Source organism: Macaca fascicularis, chromosome 1, assembly GCF_037993035.2.
Source record: "Macaca fascicularis isolate 582-1 chromosome 1, T2T-MFA8v1.1".
Lineage (NCBI taxonomy): Eukaryota > Metazoa > Chordata > Mammalia > Primates > Cercopithecidae > Macaca > Macaca fascicularis.
In genome coordinates this window covers 64,931,593-64,955,796 of record NC_088375.1, presented here as the reverse complement: position 1 = coordinate 64,955,796, position 24,204 = coordinate 64,931,593, and the positions used below count along the sequence as shown (strand labels likewise).

The window sequence follows — 24,204 nt, the reverse complement described above, 5'->3', positions numbered from 1 at the left end:
AATTCTTTACCAACTGCCCCACTTAGATCCTCCCCATATAATGGGAGTTGGGGGTGAAGGAACAGACACTGACGCCTGTTTGCTGGCACCTATTCAATGTACGACTTCCACAGCATGGATCTCTGAAAAATGCTATCACATAATTTTCATGGGCTGCCAAATCCACCCCAAATAAATTTTTTACCCCAGGGAGCTGGGGAAGATGGGAATTGCCACTCATGAGCCCACAGAAACTATCCTCCCACAAGGTAGAGCTGTTGCAGCCACTAGTTCTAATGCAATGTCCTCTCACTGTTCCTATCAAGTTTCCATATTTTTGCTGAATAAATGCTTCTCAGTTTGTTGTAATCCCTTTGGTCAATCTCCAGAGACCTTGAATGGTTTTCTTTGCTAATTTTGACCAGCTTGGTGGATACCTCTCCAGGAGAGAGGTTTCCCCAAACTCCTCTACCTCTGTTCCAGAAATCCCCAGAAGTTCTTGGTATTTTGTGAGGGCAAAACTTAGAGCACAAGGCATCAGTGGCTTCCTTCCCTTACCAGTTGTATAACCTTGGGCAAGTCTTTTAACCTCTGTGAACAGTTTCTCATCTGTAACATAGGATAATCATAGTGCCCACAATTGTTGGGAAGATTCATTGAGTTAATCCTTGTTAGGCACCTAGTCTAGTGCCAAGTTATCATTATTACTATTGTCATTATTTTTAATAATCCACATGAGTTTATAACTTCAGAGTGTTGGAATCACAACCAGTTCACACAATACTTTTGTACAAGTTATAAAAGGCATTTTTCCTCAGGACACTTTATTATTTGTCTTTCAAAGTAATTATAATAATATAATGATTTTGTCAGAATAAGACAGCTTTCTATCAACTTCCAGAAAATTGTTGAAATAAATATACAAATCCACAAATATCTACAATATTAACACCTCCTTTTAAGGTTGGAATGTGCCCAGTCTTGTGGTATGTGGCAGTCTTGTGTGATGATATATGACCTCGCAGAGTGTATTAAAATCATTTTTCTTTCCAACAAGAAAAAAATAAAGGAAATTATTGATCTAGATGTAAATTTTTACTGTAATTCGTAGTGAGCCTATGCATGCAAGTATACCCATATTAACAGTACTGGTTACCTTTAGATGTCAAACATTGAAATTCCTTCATAGTCCATACTTACTGGGCTCACAAGCAGGAGGAGAAGGATCCCATTTGCTATCAGCACCACAACGAATTACACTGCTGCCTGTGAGAGCAAAACCTTTTTGGCAGTTAAACACAATAGCGTCTTTGTAATTATAGATGGGTCCAAATCCAGAGACAATTTCCCCATGTGAAACATCTGGCTTGTGACAGGTGATTTCTAAAGAATCATGAGAAAAGACAAGTGGATTTTAAAAGGTAAATGGTAATAATGATATTATTGCCACTGCTAATCCAGTTACAAGTGCAACACAAATGCCTGATGAATGTTCATGTCAAGTAGATACAAGGGAAACATTTTAAAGTGAATACACATACACAAACACATACATATATAATATGGCTGTATATATTTTTTATATATATATATATATATGTGTACTCCTTTTAGTACTAGTTTTTATTGGTGGAGAAGTTGAAGAAGTTATCCACAATTACCTCATAGAAAGACCAATGTGATGAAAACTCATTTTACTGAGGCTTTTAAAAGCTGAAATTATTTATATTATGTTAATAATATATATAATACTATATATTATACAATATAGTATTATAGAATATATAACATTATATTAATAGTATTATATATTATAATTTTATTACATTTGATATAATGTATATTTATATATACATATAAGTATGTGTGTGTATATATATAAAATATGTAATTTCAGCTTTTAAAATGAGTTTTCATTACATTGGTCCTTCTTCGAGATGATTGTGGATAGCTCCTTTAAATTCCCTACCAATAAAAGTCAGTCATACATAACCCAGCAGAAACGTATTTCTAAGGCCCCCAAAACTTTCAATATAATGGCCTAATTTCCTAGATGATTTTGGTTATGGGTCAGTGACCCATAGTAATTACATAGTGCAGAGGCAGCCCAGGGGATCAGAGACCCATTCTCCAACAAGCAGAGAACAAACTGCCCCCTATCCCACACCCCTCACCCGCATCCTGGCAGTCATCCAATCCTGTCAATTCTGCCACTTTAATTCCTCTACAATCCCTTAACTTCTCTCCACCCCACTGCCACGCTACAGCTGAAGTCACCTTCAGTTTTTGGCTGGAGGGTTATACAGTTGCTGTCTTAGTCTGTTCCTGCTGCTATAAGAAAATACTTTTGCTAGTTTATAAATGATGGAAATTTATTTCTCACAGTTCTGGAGGCTGGGAAGTTCAAGATCTAGCCACCATCAGATTCAATGTCTGCTTGCTCTCTCCTTTCAAGATGGTGCCTTCTTGCTGCGTCCTCACATCGGGGAAGGGATGAATGCTCTGTCCTCACAAGACAGAAGGGCAAAAGAGACTAGGGCTCTCCCCTCCACCTCTTTTATAAGGGCACTAATCCCATTCCTGAGAGTGGATCCTTCATGACTTAATCACTTCCCCAAAAGTTCCACCTGTTAAAATGATCACATTGGGTCTCAGGTTTTATCATGAGTTTGGAAGGACACATTCAAGCCATAACAGGTGACTGTCAGTTAAGTTTTGTCCTACTTCAGGTTGTTGTCCCACAGCCAGAGTTATCTTTCTAAAATGCAGCACATTTATTCCCCTCGTCAAAGCCTTTCAAAGTCTCCCCTTCATGATTGTTCTGAGATCCTGAGACTGAAACACAAGGTCCTTCATAACCTGGCCCCTGCCCACTTTTCCGCCCTCAGCTATTGCCACTTCTGATTGTTGCAGATCTAACTCCAGGCATTTTGCACTGTTGGCAGTATCCTGCTCTTTTGTGCCCCTCATCTGATTGTATCCTGTGGTGGGTTAGTAAGCAATATTGTGTAAACTTAGTAGTAAAGTCAGTAAACTCAGATTCCTTAGACTAGCTAACTAATATATGTTTTGACTCAATTATCACTTGCTTTGTCCTGTTGCCCTTCTGGCACTTAGTAGGTTTTGCTTGCCCTACAGGCATATGGGTTTCATCTTATAGGTGCAAATTATATTTTCAGTTCCGCTTCTTGAACAGACTGAGACTACGTTCCCCAGTCCTCTGAGGCTACTTTCTAATTCTAGACAAAAGGCTGGAATGGAAAGTGATATGTGGTTGCTTCTAGGCCAAAGCTCTTAGCCAGGACACAATTGGCCTTTCTCTCTTCTTCTACTGAAGAGACTGTGAAAGCACATTTTGAAATGGAGGTGCCATGAGATCAAAGCAACCTGGCTTGCTGAGCTGGTTGCTAAGCCAGCACAGACTACAGCTGCCCTGGAGAGTCTCCTGGACATGAAACAAACTTAGTATGAATGAGAATAAACTTTTACTTCACCAAACCAGTGAGATGTTGCTGTTTGTTCCCATATACTGTTAACTCCCAGTTCACTACTCCCATTTTTATGGATTTTATATACTAAAACAACATGCAATAAGTATCAGGTGGCCAAATAAATGATTGCATCCGAGCAATAATTAGTTCATCTTTTAATTTTCCATTTTCCTCCCAATAAATTCACCTTTCTTTCTCTTTTAAACAAAAGAGAGCAAACATTTTGATGCAGAATTCATCATTCTGACTTACTTTCACAGGTAGGAGGACTTGGTCTCCAAACACCTGTTGTTTTATTCTCCACAGTGCAGGAAATGGAGGCATGGCCCAAGAGTGAGAAGCGGGAGTCACAGCTGTAGGTGACAGAAAAGCCATATGTGTAGAAATCTTCTTCACCGCTGTGCCTTCCATTCCTGATGTCTGGAGGGGGTTCACACTTGACAACTGAGGTAAGTGAGGGAAGGGAAAGAAATACTCAGGGAAGGCATCGTGATAAATCTAAAATTCATGCAAATTCTAAGGGAAGGTACACATACCTGTAAAGATGCACAGGGACTTCATTACCTAACAAAGTTTAAATTGATAGTCAAGTCAGAAGATCTTTACTTACTTTCACACTGTGGGAGAGGATGACTCCAGCCAACTCCTCTATCTTGTACTTCACAATGACTAGTGGTTGAGCCAATTAAGACAAATCTAAATAAGATAAATCAAAGATTTTAATGGAATTCCTCCTACCTTAAATTAAATTAAAGAGGTCTGAGTAAATAGAATGGTTACTCCATATTAAAATAAGGAAATCATATTTTCCTGGATATCATTTCCCATTGAGCACTCCATTCAGTAAAATTTCATTACTACAATGAGATGTGTGTGTTTGTTCCTTTGGACCCTCATTCCTTAATCTGTTACTATAAGCATCTACTAGGGATCAGGAATGCAGTTCATCCAGAGCTCAATCAAGCACAACAATAAAAGGCTTGCTTCGGTGTGTTCTGTGGTTGTCTTTGGTTGAGAGTACCAGCTAGATTACTGACTCCACACTCTCCCCATCTTTGGCTCAAAGCTTCCTCTGACTTCCAGGTTGGTGTCTTATTCCCACACATCATTAGCTTTCAGTTCACCACTCCCATTTTTATGGCTCTTGATACGTCCTACTCTTTCCTCAGTTTGTCTTCCTGCCCTCTATCTTGTGCTAACAGAAAATAAAAAAAACAAAAGATATTACTAGAATGATTACAAATTGTAGCATCATGAAGGATATTGATAATCATCAATGATATCAAATTGTAGCATCATCAAGGAATAAACCTACAATGTGATAGAACACTAAAGTAAATGTCACCTTCAGCAATCTAAGAGTCTGTGGAATTTATTGAATAACAACTTCAAGAAAATATATCTTAACTACAACACAATTAAGTATTTCTTTACTTTAAAATTTCTTTAAAATGTAGTTTTTCCAACCAAGCCCAGAGACTAAGTGCAAAATATTGTTTCTGGTTGTTTCAGTGGGAACACCTTAGTGTTCCAACAGCATCTTAATTCTGATTCTTCTCACCTTCCCTTATGAAGCCATACACAATAAGGAAAACAGGGGGTAAAAATGAGAAAATCAACAAAAATGAAACAAACAGAAAAGATAAGAGAAAACTAATAGACATAGGTATCAAGCAAAAGAGAATCAACATATACTTAATTGGATAACCTAAAGAAGGAATCCAAACAGAACAAAATAGCTTTTTAAAAATTTATTTCAGGCCAGGTGTGGTGGCTTACACCTGTAATACTAGTACTTTGGGAGGCTGAGGCAGGTGGATTCCATGAGACCAGGAGTTCAAGACCAGCCTGGCCAATATGACAAAACCCCATCTATATTAAAAATACAAAAATTAGCCAGGCATGGTGGTGCACACCTGTAATCCCAGCTACTTGAGAGGCTGAGGTGGGAGGATTGCTTGCACCCAGGAAGTTGAGGCTGCAGTGAGCTATGATCATGGTAATTACATAGTAACCACCTGGGCAATGGGAGTGAGGCCTTGACTCAAAAAATATATATATTTCAAGTAAATGTTACTAAAATAAAATAATACTTCAATCTACATATTAAAATTGCACATCACATAGCAGCAAAAAATTAAACCAAGTGATTTCTATCAAAACAACAAAGAGTAAAAGTATTAGGTTTCAAAGATAAAGAATAATATCTTTAGATAGTCAAAGAAAGATCAAGCCGCATGAGAAGAAATTTCAGATCAGTAGTATTCACTAGCAAAAGACAGTGCAGCAGTACCTATAAGACATCCAAGAAAAGAAGGGATGAGCCAAGGACTATATCAAGCCCCATTATCTTCTAGGTATCAATGCCTCAGATATATTATCTGAACCTGGAAGAACTCAAAGAATAATTTTCACTTGGGACTTTTTTTTGGAAACCACCATAGGACAAACTATAGCCAACCAAGAGATGACAATGGCAACTTTAGCCAAAGCAAACAAAAATGGTAGCAAATATTGTACATGCAGATCTGAGACCAAAGCAAATGTGATTTTAAGTGTGACTGAAGGAAATATAAACGCTATATGCTCAGATAGCACTGAAATAGTATAACTAACAAAAAATAGAGATATGGAAGAGAAGGTAAAATAAACTCCCTTATTGCCTGATCATTTGCAAGACTAGGAGTGAAAGCAATCATAGACACATGTGAGTATTTCACATTAATATTAAATGCAAAATAAACACTAAGATAATAAAAATGATACAAATTTGCTGGTAGGGAAGATAGAAGGGGTGAAAGCGGGGAAGAACACAAGAAAAGTTTATTGTTGTTTATAAGAAGGAACTAATTTAAACTGTCTAAAGATAAAGAGGAATAACAGTATTATATAAATTTAAATGTATATAGGTCACCACTAGAACCAAATTTTGAACCTTCCTAAACACCACTATATATTTTAATAGAAAACAAATATACACTTACATATGTATTATAAAATATGAAATAATATGACAAAACCAAGTCTATAAGTATCACTCACAGCAATAAATGTAATTACGCTTAAAACTCCTAATGAAAGAAAAACAGCTTTTAGTTGAAGCAAAATTCAGCTATGTTACATACAGGAGACAAACTTAAAAGTGTTTCAGACAGATTAAAAATAAAAGGCAGGATAAAATTATACCAAGCAAATTCAAATCAAAATAAAAGCAAAGATAATAATTTTAATATCCCATAAGTTGGACATCAGAACCAAGATTATTAAATTACACAAAAATGGGTTCTTTATATATTAAAGATTATGATTTTCAGTGAAGAGTTATGAATCTTTATGTAGCAAAATATGTATGTAGCAGCAATTTCAATAAAACAGAAGTACATGAGACATAAGAAAAATGATCAAAATATGCTACTAATTATCGTTAAATTATGATAGTTAAAATAATTATAAAATTATTAATTTACTTTAACTCCTATCTTCATGTTTAAGGTATATAAAGATAAGCATAATAAAAGATTCAAAACAACTTATCAAGAAAGTAGATCTGACTGGGCACAGTGACTCATGCCTGTAATCCCAGCAGTTTGGAAGGACGGGGCAAGAGAATCTATTGAGTCCAGGTGTTCTAGACCAGCCTGAACAACATAGCAAGACCTCATTTCTACAAAAGTTAGAACTTTATCCAGGCATCATGGCACATGCCTGTAGGCCCAGCTACTCAGAAGGCTGAGGCAAGAGGATTGCTTGAGCCAGGGCAGTCCAGGCTACAGTAAGCCAAGACCGCACCACTACACTCCAGCCTGTGTGATAGAGGGAGAACTTGTCTCAAAAAAAGAAAGTAAATCTGATGTGTATATAGCAAACTCTATATACTAATAATAAAAAAAACTTCATTTCAAGTGCCTGTTGAAATATTAATGAAAATTGATTGTATATTATGATGTGCCCTAAAACCTCTGTAAATTTTAAAACATAAAAATAAGCAACATTCTTGGTTAATCTAGAAGTATTTTTATTTCTTTTATTTTTTTAAATAATTTTTTCATTCTTTAGAGATGGGTTTTGTTACATTGCTCAGGCTGGTCTTGAACTCCTGGGCTCAGGTAATCTTCCCACCTCAGCCTCCCAAAGTGTTGGGATTACACTGCACCTGGCCCAGTCAGTTTGGAAGTCTCCAATGGAGGAATGCTTCCACCATGGGACGCAGCAAGAGTTCCAAAAATTAGAGTTGCCAGATTTAGCAAATAAAAATACAGGGTGCCTAGTTAAACGTGAATTTCATGTAAACAATGAACACATTCTTTAGTTTAAATGTGATCCAAATGTTGCATGGAACATACACTAAAATTATTTGTTGTTTACCCGAAAATCAAGTTTAACTGGGCATCCTGTATTTTACCTGAAAACCCTAAATTAAGTTTGGAAGTTGAGACCTGTCAACTCTGGACCCTCATGCAAGTGAATGAAAGGCAAAGAAGGATGGTTGGAGTGACTAATCCTGATAATGATGGGAAATGTTAGATTGCTTCTGCACAGTGATGGTAAAAATGAGTATGTTTGGAATGCAGGAGATTCCCTGGGGCGCCTCTTTATACTCCCATGCCCTATAATTAAAATCAATGAAAAACTATAATAACCCAAATCAGGCAGGACTGCTGATGGCCCAGACCATTCAAGAATAAAGGTTTAGGCGACCACATTGGGCAAGAACCAACGTCAGATGAAGTTCTTGCCGACGGCAAAGAGAATATGGAATGAGTAACAGAAACATGTTGTTATAAATACCTGTTACAATCATATGACCAGTTGCATAAACAAGGACCATAAAAGTTGTGAATGTTTCTTTCTTATTTTAATATAAATAGATATTACACTAATTGTGTTTCTTTACCCCTTTCCTTCCCCTACTGTATAAGATGTGTTAGTAGTGGCTTACCTTACATCTCAGTATTTAAGTTATAGAATATCAAAGGGGAGATATGACTCAGCTCAAAAGGAATTCTCTTTTAGGAAGAATATTTCCATGTTTTCAGTGTATGAGGGATAGTTGCATTATGTAAAATGTGAGTATTATTTTGCTATTGGCTTTATTCGGAAATTAAGCTAAGTATGGTTAAGACTAGTGTATACAAATACCAAATTTGACAAGGGGTGAGCTGTGGTAGATTTATGTTGTGTCAACTTAGCTAAGCTGTAATTATGTTTCCCAGAATTCTCTTCCACACATAATGCCAAGTTAGTATGTCCCATAAAAGATGGTAGATGTGAATTAGTAGAGCCATACTCCATATGCTAGAAAGGTCAGGGCAGAGCACAGGATGTGACTGCAGTTCACAAGCACTGTTGTTTCTCTGTTCCATCACTTTGTTGGCAGAGGGCTCAACCAGGCCACAGCAGGGCCAGCTCCTGCATGATCTCCTCCTTCATGTATCCTGGCTTCTGATCCAAGTACATTGGCACTGTGACGAAAGACAACTTCTACAGGATATACCCATTTTTGAAGTTGAAGGCTAAGGGACAGTGAAAGAACAAGATGAATTCTAGTTTACAATGGTGGGCTTTACTCACTCATCTTTGCAGATTCCAGTTTGTCCTTGAAGCACTCAGTTCATGTCTATCTTCCCTTCCTGACTCCCTGCCCTGCTGACTTCAGGCCACAGCAACAGACATTGAAGGAACAGCCTCCTGTACACACCATTTAACTATCTCCCACACCTACATCAAGTCATGTCCCTACAATAAATCCTGTGGTTCTATTTCTCCAGGTAAATCCTGACTGACATAATTAATGTAAGTAGACAAGAAAAAGAAATTGGAAATCTAAAAATTGGAAAGTAGAAGGTAAAAGAATCATTGAAATGATGTGATTACAAACCAGGTAATCCTAAGAGATTTCAACTGAAAGAATTTTTTTAAATTTTTACAAATAATATGACGTGGTTTTGCTGTGTCCCCACCCAAAACTCATATTGAATTGTAGTTCCCATAATCCCCATGTGTCGTGGGAGGTAATTGAATCATGGGGGCAGTTACCCCAGTGCTATTTTCCTGATAGTGAGTGAGTTCTCATGAGGTCTGCTGGTTTTATGAGGAGCTTTTCCCCCTTTACTCAACACTTCTCCTCCCTGCCACCATGTGAAGAAGGTGCCTTTCTTCCCCTTTGCCTTCTGTCGTGATTATAGGTTTCCTGAGGCCCTCCCAGCCATGTGGAACTGTGAGTAAATTAAACCTCTTTTCTTTATAAATTACCCAGTCTTGGGTATTTCTTCACAGCAGCATGAGAATGAAATAATGCATAATACAAAAATTTAGAAAGTTAGCTGGGTTATCAAACTAACATGCAGAAATCAATAGTAGATAGATGATTGATTGATAGATAGATAGATCGATAAATAGATAGATAGATAGATAGACTAGTTACAATATAAAATGGATAAATAATCCATTTAAAATACCAAAAACATTTTTTGTTTGGTTTTTGCTAGAGGTTTAAACTCTTCAAGAAATGCAAAATCTCTGTGAGGAAAGCTGAAACACAGATGAAGAAACAAGGAAAAAAAAAGACAAAGATGAACAGAGGGAAGAATAGCAAAGGGTAGCAGAATAAGCCAAAACAGACCACTTTGGCATAAAGATTGTTTTTTGAGTTGAAAGCAATTGAAACACAGCAAGATGCAGGAAGGCACTCTGATCTCCCCTTTTCTTGCTGAAGGCAGGAGATGAAACTCACAGGAAAGATACTTTCCCTATACCTGAAGGAAAAGAACACTCTTAACACCAGAGGCAGGGAGTCAAGGCCAAGAGATATCTGTATAAAGAAACTTTGTACAGAGACCACTTTTTGGGTCTTCATTTCCCTGTGAAGATTCCCATGTACTTATTAAATTAAAACCTGTGTGCTTTTCTCCTGGTAATCTGTTTCATGTCAACTTAATTCTCAGACCTGGTGGAGACCCTAAGAGGGTAGAGGAAACGTTTTGCCTTCTCTACAGTAACATATTCTTATCTAGAGAGAGTCAACATTATAAAATATCTATTCTCCTAAAGTTAATTTTATTAATCTATTTTTCGAGATGAGGTCTTGCCCTGTCACCCAGGCTGTAGTGCGGTGGCGCTATCATGGCTCTCTGCAGCCTTGAACTCCCAGGCTCAAGTGATCCTCCCACCTCAGCCTGTTGCACAGCTGGGACTAGAAGTGCGTGCCACCACACTCAGCTAATTTTTTTAATTTCTTGTAGAGACAAGGTCTCCGTAGGTTGCCCAGGCTCATCTGGAACTCCTGGACTCAAGCGATCTTCCCACCTTGGTCTTCCAAAGTGCTTGGATTACAGGTGTGAGCCACTGTGCTTCACACAAAATTAATTTTAAAACTAATCTAGCACTGATTTTAAAATATGTCTAACTTTAAAGTTCTTATAGAAAAATACGTACTGTCGGGAAAACTTCAGAAAAGAAGAGTAATAAGATAGCACTACCCATATTGGCTATTAAAACATATTATAAAGCCTCAACTATTAAATGACTGTGAAACTTGTACATAAATGTACAGAAAAAATAATGGCATTGAATAGGAAGTCCAGAAATAGACCTAGATAAGTATATGAATTTTATATAGTATCAAAGAGCATCCCAAATCAGTAAAGGCGAACTTTTAAATAAGTGGTGTTGGGACAATAGGAAAGCAATATGAAAAAATATGGTCTAAAATCTGTACCTCATACTACATACTGTACATTAACTCCAAATAAATTAAAGCTTTGAACATTAAAAAATATGAAAATATAAAAGTAGAGGAAATATAGGCAATTATTTTTAAACCTTATATTGGGGGAAGGCCTTAAGACATAAAATCCAAAAGCCGTTTCTAAAAGGGAAATTGATTAATTTAACAACATAGATACAAATAATTTCTCCTTAAGGGGAAAAAATACCAATAGCCAAGTCAAAAACATTATACATATATATATATACACACACACACACTCCCCCCCCCTCCCCACACACACAGAGTGGGAAAAGTTACAGTGTATATTAGAATTAAGGCCTAAATCCTGCTATGCAGAGACTCATGTGTATGTATAAATGTATATATCCTAAAACTTAAGAATAAAAAGTTCAACAAGTTAAGCAAAAAAAAAAAACAAAAACAAAAAACAAACAAAACAAAAAAAAAACAGGCATCAGACATGCTAACTAGTGCACAAATAAATACAAACATCCCTTGGACATAAAAAAATATACTCAACCTCCCTGACAAAAAGAGAAATGTACATTGAAACTATAGTGAGATTTTATTTTCACCTCTTACATTGGGAAAAATTCAAAAATTTGACAAGTTTTCAAAAGTTTGACAACACAGTTGGAGAGTTTATGGAGAGACAGACATTTGCATACTCTGCAAAACATGAAACCCTTAGGGAAAGCAGTCGGAGGATATCTTTTAAATTTTCAAATATACATACTCTTTGAGCCAGGGAAGCCTCCTCTAGGAAGCTACCCTTCAGATGTAACTACATATGACATACATACAAGAGAATACGTCAGAACATTGTTCAGAATAGCAAAAGATTGGAAACATCCATGGATCCATCAAAGGGATGGTGAAGCCATGACACAACTACACAACAACATTCTATGCAATTGTAAAAGGAAATTAATGAGGAAACTCTCTACACAAAACCATGGAAATATCTCCAGTATACATTGATAAGTAAACAATAAAGCAAGATTCAAAACTAGGTTCATTAGAGGAAAGAGGGGAAAATAAGAATATATGCTAACTTCTTAGTTTGTATTTGTATAAGGAAACACTAGAAAGATACATAGGAACCAATAAAAATAGATCTTTGCTTGAGGACAGGAAGGAATGGGACGTATGAAGATAGGATGGAAGTGAGGATTCTCAACGTCTATCTTTTTACATCATTTTAAATTTTGAAATATATGAACACTTCAGCTACTTTTTAAATAAAGGTAAAAGAATTGTTCATAGATTACCTCACACTCACCCTTCTGAACAGCTAAATTCTATTTCTGATCCAAAAAGTAAATCTGTCTTAATCTCCACATGCCCATTAGGTAAATCTCCTGGGTTGCTGCATCGTTTGTCTGGGAGAAAAATTTAAATGATGATTAGTACTTCCAAGTACTCACAGATATAGCATAAGAAAAGAAAATAAATTAACCAAGGTTCACTTCTGCTTCCAGAAACACGGAGAGATTTAAATTCAAACTTATTTCTAACCCTGACTCACCTCAAAATTAATACAAAATTTGATCTCGTTTTTTTCTGGTACATTTTACCAATAGAGAAAAATGCCCAGTTAACTCATTGCAGCAGTAGAACACGTGGTCCAGGACTTAATAAGCTGACCAGGGATGGGAGAGCTTTGCTTCATTCTATGTCTATGGCATGTACTTAGAACCTAGGCCACTCCAAAATGTATGTCACAAAAGGAACAAAAAAGAGAAAGCATCGATTGTATACCCCTACTATTGGAAAACACTACAGAATGCATTCCCAACTGACAGTGAATCATAACTTTTCTTCAAAACACAGCAAATATTTTGAGTAAGGTTCTTTTGAAAACTGCATTGCCACTTTCTAGCCACCTACCTTTTTATAATTTTTTAAAAAGTGAATTTGATTTTCAATGTATCATAATGAAATTTGTGGTTCATTTCTCAAAAGAAGTGTTTGGTGGATTACTTTATAAAGAATAGTCTTCTGACCAGGCCCAGTGGCTCACACCTGTAATCCCAGCACTTTGGGAGGCCGAGGTAGGCAGAGGACTTGAGGTCAGGAGTTTGAGACCAGCCTAGCCAATATGGTGAAACCCTGTATCTACTAAAAACACAAAAATTAACCAGGTGTGGTGGCGCATGCCTGTAATCCCAGCTACTCAGGAGGCTGAGGCAGGAGAGTCACTTGAAACCAGGAGGCAGAGGTTGCAGGGAGCCAAGATTCCACCACTGCACTCCATCCTGGGAGACAGAGCTAGACTCCATCTCAAAAAAAAAAAAGAATAGAGTTATTTTTCAATGAAACTAACTACCCCCAATTTTTCTGTTTTGCTTTGTTTTTCAAAAAATGCCACAAGTATGTACATTGAAATCAGTAATTGACAAACTGTCTTCTTGGTGACAAAAGATTCAGAAAATTTAGTTTCCAAAGATAAGAAAAGCACAAATGAAAAAAATAAATGTTGATACTCACGGACACAGAAGGTAGTATACGTCCATTGGCCATCAGAATTACAGGTAAGCATCTGATCGGAATGGGATCTGGCATAGCCAGGGCGGCATGTGTATTTCAGAGTAGTTCCAGTTTCAAAGTGTGTCTCAGTCAACGTAGTAATATTCACTGGGGCAGCAAACGATAAAGTGGGTGGAGGATCACAATTGCCTGGACACCAAAATGACAAGGAGCACCAAAAATTATACCTTGGGACACAGTGTCTTATTGTTTCTGTGGTATGATGTTTAGAGCAGGGATCATTCTTTTCACCTCTAGTCAAGAAAAATCGTAACTCCATTATACTCTCTGTTCAATACACCTAGTGAGTGATCAGTAATATATATTTATTCACAAAAGATAATGACAATGATAACAATAAACAATAATGATAAAAGGCAGAATTTTTATCCCTTCTCTACTACACCTGGGATAATTTATCTGAAAAAGAAGAAAGACATGAACTTCACCAACCTATTGATTCCCCATATCTGCTGACTCAAATGCATCTGTGCAAAGTCAGAAGTCCCTGCAAGTTGCCTCAACAGAAACATATTATTGTATTAAAAATAACTTTACATAATATTGGTTGCCTCAGGGAAGAGAAACAGGGTGGCTGGGAAATGGGTAAAAATAACATTTTTAATCTATGTTTTTTTACACCTGTTTGATTTTGAATGATATGGAGGAAGAAGCAAGGAGCCCTTGAAGCATAAAAATCTTAACTTTGCTTTCTTTGCAAGAATTAAATACCAGGCTGATTTACTTTTTAAGCACCCCCTGAATAAACCCACAGGCAGTGAAAATTGTTTAGTCATAGTGATAGATAATATAGATCTGTTCAGGTTATGGTTGGGAGAGAAATTCTTTCCTGGAGAAATAAAAATTTAGGGGAAAATGTCTAGAACACTATTTCCTTTATGTGTAAAGCAAATTTCCCTAAGTTCTAGCCTGTCAAATAAACCACTTGTTGATGAAGCTGGGTCTCTACTAGAAACTCAGTCATCATTTTTTTTAGCCTTAAAAGTGAATGCACAGGTGATCTTGATTGTTTGTTGCCGATCTGGGCTTGTTTCCCACTACTCACCAAGAATAGCAGGCAACAGAGCAGCGACCAAGGTCATTTGGAAGAGAATTGGATCAGAGACTTTCCACAGCCTGGAGAAGGGCCAGGCTGCCATTTTCCCTTTTCTATGAAGAGCCCCAGATGGAGTTCTTGAGGGGCGCATGGCCTTCTGCTTTGCTGATTTTTTCTGCTGAAAGAACTCAATTTAATAAATAGTCATTGAATTCTCACTTGTCATAAAGCACTAGAATAAATGTTATGGGATCCATGTCTGCAAGGAAATGACAGCCTGGAGTGGAAACAAAACAACACAAACCCCTGAGCACAAATGTTGCAGCACAAGACAGTAAGGATTGGCCTCTGCAGAAGCTCTGTGTTCAGAAGAGAGATTGATTCCAAGTGGAGGGAGGGAGCGGGCTTTGCAGAGGAGACTGCGTCTGCACTAGGTATACTGAAGACATTGGAGAATGGATGCAGGGCATGTTGAGGGAACAATAGATAATACTCCAATTTGTCTAAGAGTCTGAGATGGGGAAGGGACAGTTTACAGATGTGTCTGAATGGGATGTAAAGGTCAAGTTTAGGAAATGCATAGACTTTACTCCTTGGGGAATAAAAGTGCTTGTTTTTTATGTGAGTGTTTGTTTTTAAGCTGAGGAATGACACAATTATTATGCTTTAAGATCATTATGGCAGATGTGCACAAGACAGATTGAAGGGATTAGAGGAAAGAAACAGGGAGGTTGAGTGAGAAGACTTGCAATTGGCCAGATGATCTGAATAAAGAAATGGCAGAGGAGTTAGAGGAAAGGTACAAACATAAAACAAAACAAAACAAAACAAACAGGCAGGAAAATGATGGGATAGAAAGAGTTGAGTCGCCATATAGAAGTATTGGGAGTTCCTTGTGAGAACTATTGACAAAGGCAATAAACCAACAAGCAATTCGCAGTTTTGAAAAATGATCATACACACACACACACACACACACACATATGAAAAATATACGTGGTAAACGCACTTTTATTTTTAAATCAGACTATATAAAGATGTGTTTAAAGCAAAATTAGTAAGGACTTTTTTGTTCATTCTTCACCACCACTTCCCTTTCCCTTTGGAGAACACAATATATCCTAAGTTTGCATTAGAAAAAGTCCCTTTCCTTTGAGTAGATACTCAATAGTGGGAATGCTGGATCAAAGGGGAGTTCTATTTTTAGTTTCTTGAGAAATCTCTATACCATAAATCTATAAAAATAAAAAGAAATTAAAAAAAGAAATAGTGCTTATCTTCAAAGGAATATATGAAGTTAACCAAATTCACTCCTATCAAATAGTGAATTTCATCTTTTACTTTGACAGCTCTGTTAGATCCAGATGGCTGGCCACTCTCATGCATCCATAATTCATACAAAGCCCATATACATTTAGGTAAAGGGAGTCCCTTCAGTATTTCTCCCCAAGATGTTTCAGTCCCACATAATGTAGGACTGTCATGTTATGTAATGTACATCTAAGGTAATGTTCAGTCCCTCAACATAAAGCTGGTCTCAGTAATATGGGACAGTCTTACATAATGTAGGACTGAAACATCTTGGAGAGAAACTGTGTGGGAGAAGGGAAGTTGATAGTGCCCTTCATACTTTGTGGGATCTAATTTCTTCCTTGAGTAAAGACTTACATAAGCCTCTTATCTTTCTAAAACTCAGTTCTAATGAAGCCATCCCTCTACCTGTTGTCAGCTGTGGGACCCCATTCACACATGTCCTGTCCCATGAGCTCTATACATCCCCACCAGGGTAACTCTGCCAGTACGTAAATTCACCTAACGAGCAATTTACCAGCTGTAATCACTTACTGGAAATGTGTTCACAGACTTTGTACTGAATGAATCCAGGTGATCTAAAGAGGTTGGGAGGAGCCAGGACCAACATTCTGGGCCTTCATGCTTCCCCTTCTACCCAGTTTCCCCTTCTCTTTTCCCATTTTCCTCCTTCCTAACTCTACGCTCCTCTCTGCCCTCACAATCTTGTGAAGCTGGAGACAGCTGAGAGCCAGGCAGGGTGCATATCATGAAAACCACCTCATTCATAATCTGTGAAATGTGTAAAATGTGACAAATTTCTCCCACCCAATAAGATATGTTATGAACTATGAAAACTATGGGAAAAAGTTTCTTCAATTTTTGACAATGAGTAGATTTGTTGTGTTTATTGAATTTCAGTGAAATTGAAGAAAGAGATTAAAAATATCAGTGGGTTGGCAAAACAGAATCTGACTATGAAAAATCAAAAGGATAAGAGTATAAAGTGGAAATTTCCCATAGGAATTGTTGCAGTTGTTACTACATTCACAGGAAAAATACATGTGTTGAATATGTTCAGAAAAATATTTATGACTATATAAAAATACAACCATAAGATTAAATCATTAGCTTCAAGAAGTTGAACAAAAGTATCTTAAATGCTGCTAAAATATATATTCATTAGCTACAGTCAAAAAGAATATATTTATACTCATTGAATATTCAAAATGAATATTTTTTCTTTTTCATTTCTAAAATTATAATGGAGGTGTGATCTTACTATGTTGCCCAGGCTTGTCTCAAACTCCTGGCTTCAAGCAATTCTCCTGCCTCAGCCTCCCAAAGTGCTGGGATTACAGGCATAAGCCACCGTGCCTGGCCTCCAAAATGAATATTTCTTAAAACAATGTTAGGTAAATTGATACTTTGATAAATTCAACAAATTTATTTCTATGAACTGAGCCTTCAGGAACTGGCATTCACTCAATTGGCTTTGATGACTAACTTTTCAGTATTGTGGCCTGACCCCCTAGGCTCCAGTTGTCCTGGACAACCAGAATTCCTTATCATTCCCAGCACTTTCCTACCTCCCATTCCTGTCCACATCATCTACCCTCTCTCTTTTTCCTCTTTAATTCCCACTCATTCTGCCAGTCCCTTCTCCAGCATTCCCTCCTATCCAAGCAAGCCTCCACATACCAAGTACAATTTTGTATTTATAACCCTGATTCGGACTTGGTCTGTAACTCACATCTGAAGTCTGCCTTCACCACTAAACCACAAGATCCTTGAAATTACAGAGTATGCTCCCATTTATTTCTGCCCCACAGTAGCACCTAGCCTGTGCCTCATGAAGTTAAAGAGATCAAAAAATGTGCATTGAATTTAAATCCAAAGGCTCTAGTGATAAAATATGTTCCAAAGAAAAGTAGTACTGTGCCACATCCGCGTCTCCCCTTACGGTGTATGCTTTGTTAAGGACTGATTTTACCTGATTGTAAAGCAAGGCAAACACCTGTATTTTAATGTGAACAATGAGAACTGGCCCAAGAAATTTTACTCTAGGCTCTTCCATTCTTCAACCGAAGTCATCATATCATCAGCTAGTCAAGGGAGGACAGTGAAGGAGGGAAGGAGTAAGCAAAAACCAGTTCTCCTCCTTCCACAGGTTATGACAGGAGACACAGAAAAATGCAGACGCTACACTGTGATGAGGAAGTTGTTTCACTCCCTTTGCTTCAGCCTCACACCTAGGCCACGGCCACAGAGCTGGGGACAGAGGAGGACAGTGTGGCCAAGACCTTGGGCATGGGCTCTGGAGTCACACCCAGAACATATGAGTTGGCCTCCTGGTTCTACCACATGGGAACTGAGTCCCATGGGTAAAACACTCAGCTCCTCTAAGCCTCAATTTCCTTTATTACAAAATAAAAAGGATAACTGTCATTGCATCTTGGAATTTCTGAGAGGGGCTTGGCATGGTGTGTGGACGGCACATAGTAAATATTCAAAAGAAATGATAGGGAAGAGTTTCATAGAATTGGCATTGGAATGTCACTCTGTCATAAGCCAAACTCCTAGACGTTAAAATACTATCATCATAATGATTTAAAATTGCACTAAATGGTTGCATCACCAGGGACTTTAATTATACCCCCAGTGCAGAGAAACATCCACTGAACTTCTGGCTAGAAGCCCTGGGTCTGGTCTCCACTGTGGCCTTTGGTACAGTGAGATCCAATGTGTCATGCAGAGCAGAGGGATGCTGGCACCCCTGGGGCTGTCCTGGGGCTTTGTCTTCCCTTGCCCTCAGCTGTCTTCCTGGAAGGAAGTCATCCACGTCCATGACTTTAATTACCATACATGAATCACCCACAGGCCAGGCACGGTGGCTCACGCCTGTAATCCCAGCACTTTGGGAGGCTGAGGCAGGCAGATCACGAGGTCAGGACTTCGAGACCAGCCTGACCAACACGGTAAAACTCCGTCCCTACTAAAAATACAAAAATTAGCCAGGTGTGGTGGTGCACACCTGTAATCCCAGCTACTCAGGAGGCTGAGGCAGGTTAATCGCTTGAACCCAGGAGGCGGAGGTTACAGTGAGCTGAAATCACACCACTGCGCTCCAGCCTGGGTGACAGAGAGACTCCAACTCAAAAATAAATAAATAAATAAATAAATAAATAAATAAATAAATAAATTGATCACCCACAGACCTCTGGGCCTAATTGTCTCTGGTTCATGCAAAAACTTCCATGCTCCATAAATTCAATTGTTAATAATTATTTTATTCTGTCTTATTCCTTCCTCAGTGTAAGTTTTAAGCTATTCAGGCTTGTCTTCTTTACTCTGGTTGCTAACTAGTTCAATTCTGGTGCTCAAATTAGGTCTTTCTAAAGGCAATGAAATAAATCTCTATAAAATGAGGGGAACTCTTTTCCTCTGCAGCTGCGAAAAAGCAGATGATAATCTACATGACAAAACTGACCTTGCAAATGTTTTTTCTAACAAAGGAGTCATTCCTGGATTTTAGAGATGGTTGCTCTGCCACATGACGGTAACTTTTAACCTTAGAAAAGTGTAATTCTGACTGGTTATCTTAGTGAATTTTTTTTTCTGGAATAATATTTAGATGAACATTTCTGTTTACTGGAAGTTATAAGTGCTTGTGAGTTTTCCTTGCCAAATCCAGAAATAATTATTACACTTTCCTCTTCACCTGCAACCTTGAAAGTAAACTAAAACTTTTGACTCTGTTAGATTTCTCATTTAAGCAAAAAAAAAAAAAAAAAAAATTAGTTAAAATTCCCACGGTTCAAATCAGTATTTCCAATCACTTCATTTGTATCTCCCAGGCAGCTTGAATTCAACATATTTCAAACTAAATTCACTATGTTCCTCCAACACTACTTAATATCTGTGCTTTCTGTCTCAGTGAAGGTGACAATCTCCACCCAGCCTCCCAGACTAGAAATCCAACTCATTATTGCCTCCTCTGTCTCACCTTCTTGCACTATTCAGAGTCGTCAAGTCCTGTCAAGTTGGTCATAGCAGCAGCACCAGAATCGGCCACTCTCTCGTACACTCCACTTCCATAGTCCAGGTTTAGGTTCCTATAATTCCCTTCCCCTCACTCTAGATCACTGCAAAAGCCTTCAAACATTTATAAGCCAGCTTCCATGTTGATGCCATTATGTCCCTAAAAAGCAATTTACATGTTGTCACTCTGCTTAAAAACTTTCATGGTTCCCAGTTTGCATAGGTTCCCATATCTGCCCCAATTTTCCCATCATTTCTCACTTAGAACACCATGCTTCAGTCTCAAGGAGACACTTACCCTTCCCCAAAGACATTCTGGGTTTTTTTGTTTGTGTGTGTGTGTGTGTGTGTGTGTGTGTGTGTGTGTGTTTTGTTGAGACTGGGTCTCGCTCTGTGTCACCCAGCCTGGAGTGAAGTGGTGCAATCACAGCTCACTGCAGCCTCAACCTCCTGGGCTCGAATGATGCTCCCACCTCAGTCTCCCCAGTAGCTGGGACCACAGGAGCGTGCCACCACACCCAGCTAATTTTTTAATTTTTTCTAAGGACAGGGGTCTCACTATGTTGCCCAAGCTGGTCTTGAACTCCCGGCCTCAAGTGAACCTCCCACCTTGGCCTCCCAAAGTGCTGGAATTATAGGCATGAGCCACCACACACAGCCAGGATTTTTTTGAAAAACATCTGCAAGCATTTGCAGTTAATGGCTCACATGCATTAATGCTCTTACCTCCAACTTCTCCTTTATTCACTATTCTTTTATTCACTATTCAGATCAAATGTCACTTCCTTGGTGAAGCATTGCCTGACTTCATCATGAGATGCCAATGTTTTCTGTTCTTCCAGTACTTGGCTAATACCTTAATTGAAACATTGCTTTGTATCATAACTGTCTATTTGCTTTTGCCTCCTGAAATACACTGTGAATTCCTTGAAGACAAGGAAGGTGCTTATTCAACTTTCCATCTCTAACGTGGTATTGTAATTGATCTATACAATCCCGTGACTCCTTTGTTAGAACAAACATTTGCAAGGTCAGTTTTGTCACACAGATTATCACTGGCTTTTTTGCAGCTGCAGAGGAAGAGAAAAGAGTTCCTCCTTATTTTGCAGAGATTTCTTTCACTGCCTTTAGAAAGACCTAATTTGAGCACCAGAATTTAACTAGCTTAAAATTTATACGGAGGAAGGAATAAGACAGAATACATAACAATAAATCTAAAAGGAATGAAATTCAATTTAATTTATCTTTAGAATGAGAATGACTGTCTCACTGAGAACCAAATGAAATAATGTGTGTGAAATGCTTTGTCAGTTTTGAAGAGAGATAATACAGTGACTAGACTTCCCTAACAAACCATCAGGTTGCATCCTAACTCTTCTCCAACTACAGCGTTTGCAGTTCACCATAACTACTCCTGATGGTCCCTCAGCAGAAACCAGCTGGCCACAGAGTATGGGAATGGAGGCTAGAACTTGCGAGCTGAGAAGACCCAAGTTGGAGTTCCAGCAATACCACATACTAAGTCTGTGATCTTGAAGAAGCTATATCAGCTTCTTGAATATCAGTTTCCTCCATCTCTGAAATGATGACATTAAACCTAGATGAACAAATTCTGCAATTCTGTAACTGCTCACCGAAAAGCTGAGGCTACTCTAGCAAACGCTTTCATATTTCAAGGACATCATCTTTTAAATTCCTGCCGAAATGGAACCAACTCAAGAACTTCAGTCAGTATGCTGGGTCCCTTGTGAAAAATACTATTAGCACTTAGCAATGCAGTACAATTTGAGAGACACTGAAACAGCCTTTAGTCCTCAAATTTCTCCCTCCATGAGAAGTTACTTTTTAAATTAAGATATTTATTTCGTCTAACTTCCCCCTTTTAAAATGCAGATACCTTGTGAAAGGATAATATTTTTCTCCAGTCTCGGGCTGAGTGTCTTCCTCCTTACACCTAGGCTCTCAATTATATCATTTATAAACTTCAGAAAAAACTTGCTTCCACACTTTCCCACCCTTCTTAGAATCTCTTTTTGTTTTGTTTTTTTTGGCGGGGGGAGGGGGTTGTTTTTCGTTTTTTGTTTTGTTTTGTTTTTGAGATGGAGTTTCACTCTTGTTGCCCAAGCTGGAGTGCAATGGCATGATTTTGGCTCACCCCAACCTCCACCTCCCGGGTTCAAACTATCCTCCTGCCTCAGCCTCCCAAGTAACTGGGATTACAGACATATGCCACCATGCCTGGCTAATTTTGTATTTTTGGTAGAGACAGGGTTTCTCCATGTTGGTCAGGCTGGTCTCGAACTCCCAACCTCAGGCAATCCACCAGCCTCCCGAAGTGCTGGGATTACAGGCATGAGCCACCGCGCCCGGCCAAATCTCTTTATTTTTCTATCAGCTCCTTTATTCTGTGCTCATACTACATTCAAACATATCTCTAAGCTTAATGCCAACCTTCCTTGATGCTTCTGCCTCTTCTGTAGTCTAGTTTTTATTCTCTTGGTGTTACCATATTTAGAGATAGAATGGGATTCAGCAAAGAGACAAGTGGTTGAAGAATTAAAATGAGGACCAGAATGGTACTGTATCCTGGTCAACCAAGGAAGAAGAGAATTTCAAGAAGGAAGGGTTATCAGCATCATCAAATTAAGAAAGTAAAGAAGGTGAGGATGACTAAGCCTGCTAGCTTCAGAGACCAACTGGAGGCTGGCCAGTGTCCTCCTTATTACCAAATCTAAACATCTTTGCTGTCAATGGTGGAGGAGATTTGGAGTGGTTAATCAAATCTCAAAAAAAAAGAAATGGCCCCAGTTTTCAGAATGTAGACTACGAGAAGCAGGCTTCCTGTGAACCCTTTGAAAACTCTGGTTGACCCCTTGCCTCAACTCTCTGATGTGGGAAGATGGTGAAAGATCAACCAACCAACCACTACACCTGTTTTTTTAGATACAGTAACAAGAGCAACACCTTACACCTCTTCTTCTTTAGCTTATTTTATTAGAATGCAATATTATTCCTCCATTTATAATTTTCAGATGGAGTTAAAGTACTTTTCAAGTCATACATCCCCCTAATATAGTGATCCTGAAAAGATTTCTGCTGAAAACACCTCCAAGCTTTTGTCTCTGTTTTATCCTTCTAATCCTGCACTCCTTAAAGGGGCAAACCACCAGCCTTTCCTCCAAGCTACCCCAAGGGTTTAGTAGTCCACCGACCTTTGGTAGTTAAGGAAGAGCAGAAGACTCTGTGATGATATCTTGGATAGTTTCTCAAAGAAGAAAACTGATTTGATCTATGTAGTCCTGGTTCCTGCCCAGATCAGAGTTTATCATAATACCCTGAAGTTGATTGGTAATTGCTCCACCAAAAAGTCCCTGAATGTCAACCATACAGTTGGCTGGTCAGGGATGGCTGGATGGAAATAGATGGGCAGAAACTTTTGATAGGCCCAATGAATGATTAACAGCAGAAATAAAGCAGCACTGTTTACCTAAGCTCCTTCCTCTTTGCTAGTCCTCATTCTTCATAACATGTTGCAATCGTTTATTTTCTCCTTTGCCAACCATTTCCCCTAAGTGGAAAGGTAATTGAAGCCAGAATTCTTTTTTCTTTTCGTAAACACACAAGGGTTGTGCAAGTCACAGTCCAGCTAGCCTGGAAACCTTAGATACTGCGAGGTTCAGACAGGCTCCGCAAAAATGATCCACTTTCCATGACACTAGGTCCAGTAGGTTTTCCTGGAGTTTGAGAACTGATATTCTTGCCCAGAGCTTGTCTCTGTCTCACCCCAAGGAATTACAAAAGGTGGGGAATTTATCAAACATGTATTGGGTTTCCACTATGTGCTGAGTTATCTAGAACATATTCAGAGTTAAGCAAACGTTAACTACTACTACATGTCAGGCACCAGAGGGTCTCCAGAAATTGATCTATCCAGTGTGCTCAGAAGAACACAATGAAGGACCAGCCGTGTTTCTTCTCACATAGATCTAAAAAGACCACAAGCACTGACATTGTCCAATTAAGCTACTAATCCTCAAGGTTAAGATTTGTGTGCTCAGAAGACTTATTAAAAGGCTATTCTTTCTGAG

The 24,204-nt window shown here is 38.3% G+C and overlaps 1 protein-coding gene across 4 annotated transcripts in view; it reads right to left on the bottom strand.

Annotated features, from left to right (window-relative positions):
• Nucleotides 1–23,526, bottom strand: part of C4BPA (complement component 4 binding protein alpha) — a 40,428-nt gene extending 16,902 nt beyond the window's left edge. For 2 of the 4 annotated variants that reach the window (XM_005540678.5, XM_074035129.1), the window contains exons 1-7: nucleotides 23,329–23,526; nucleotides 14,795–14,963; nucleotides 13,690–13,878; nucleotides 12,482–12,581; nucleotides 4,081–4,166; nucleotides 3,723–3,914; nucleotides 1,180–1,362 (exon numbers count right to left, since the gene is read on the bottom strand). In XM_005540678.5, the coding sequence (XP_005540735.3) occupies nucleotides 1,180–1,362; nucleotides 3,723–3,914; nucleotides 4,081–4,166; nucleotides 12,482–12,581; nucleotides 13,690–13,878; nucleotides 14,795–14,936 (892 nt within the window). In that variant the 5' untranslated portion in view covers nucleotides 14,937–14,963; nucleotides 23,329–23,526. The remainder of the gene's footprint in view (nucleotides 1–1,179; nucleotides 1,363–3,722; nucleotides 3,915–4,080; nucleotides 4,167–12,481; nucleotides 12,582–13,689; nucleotides 13,879–14,794; nucleotides 14,964–23,328) is intronic. The other 2 variants (XM_005540677.4, XM_005540679.4) reach the window with 1 other exon arrangement.
• Nucleotides 23,527–24,204: the final 678 nt, after the last annotated feature.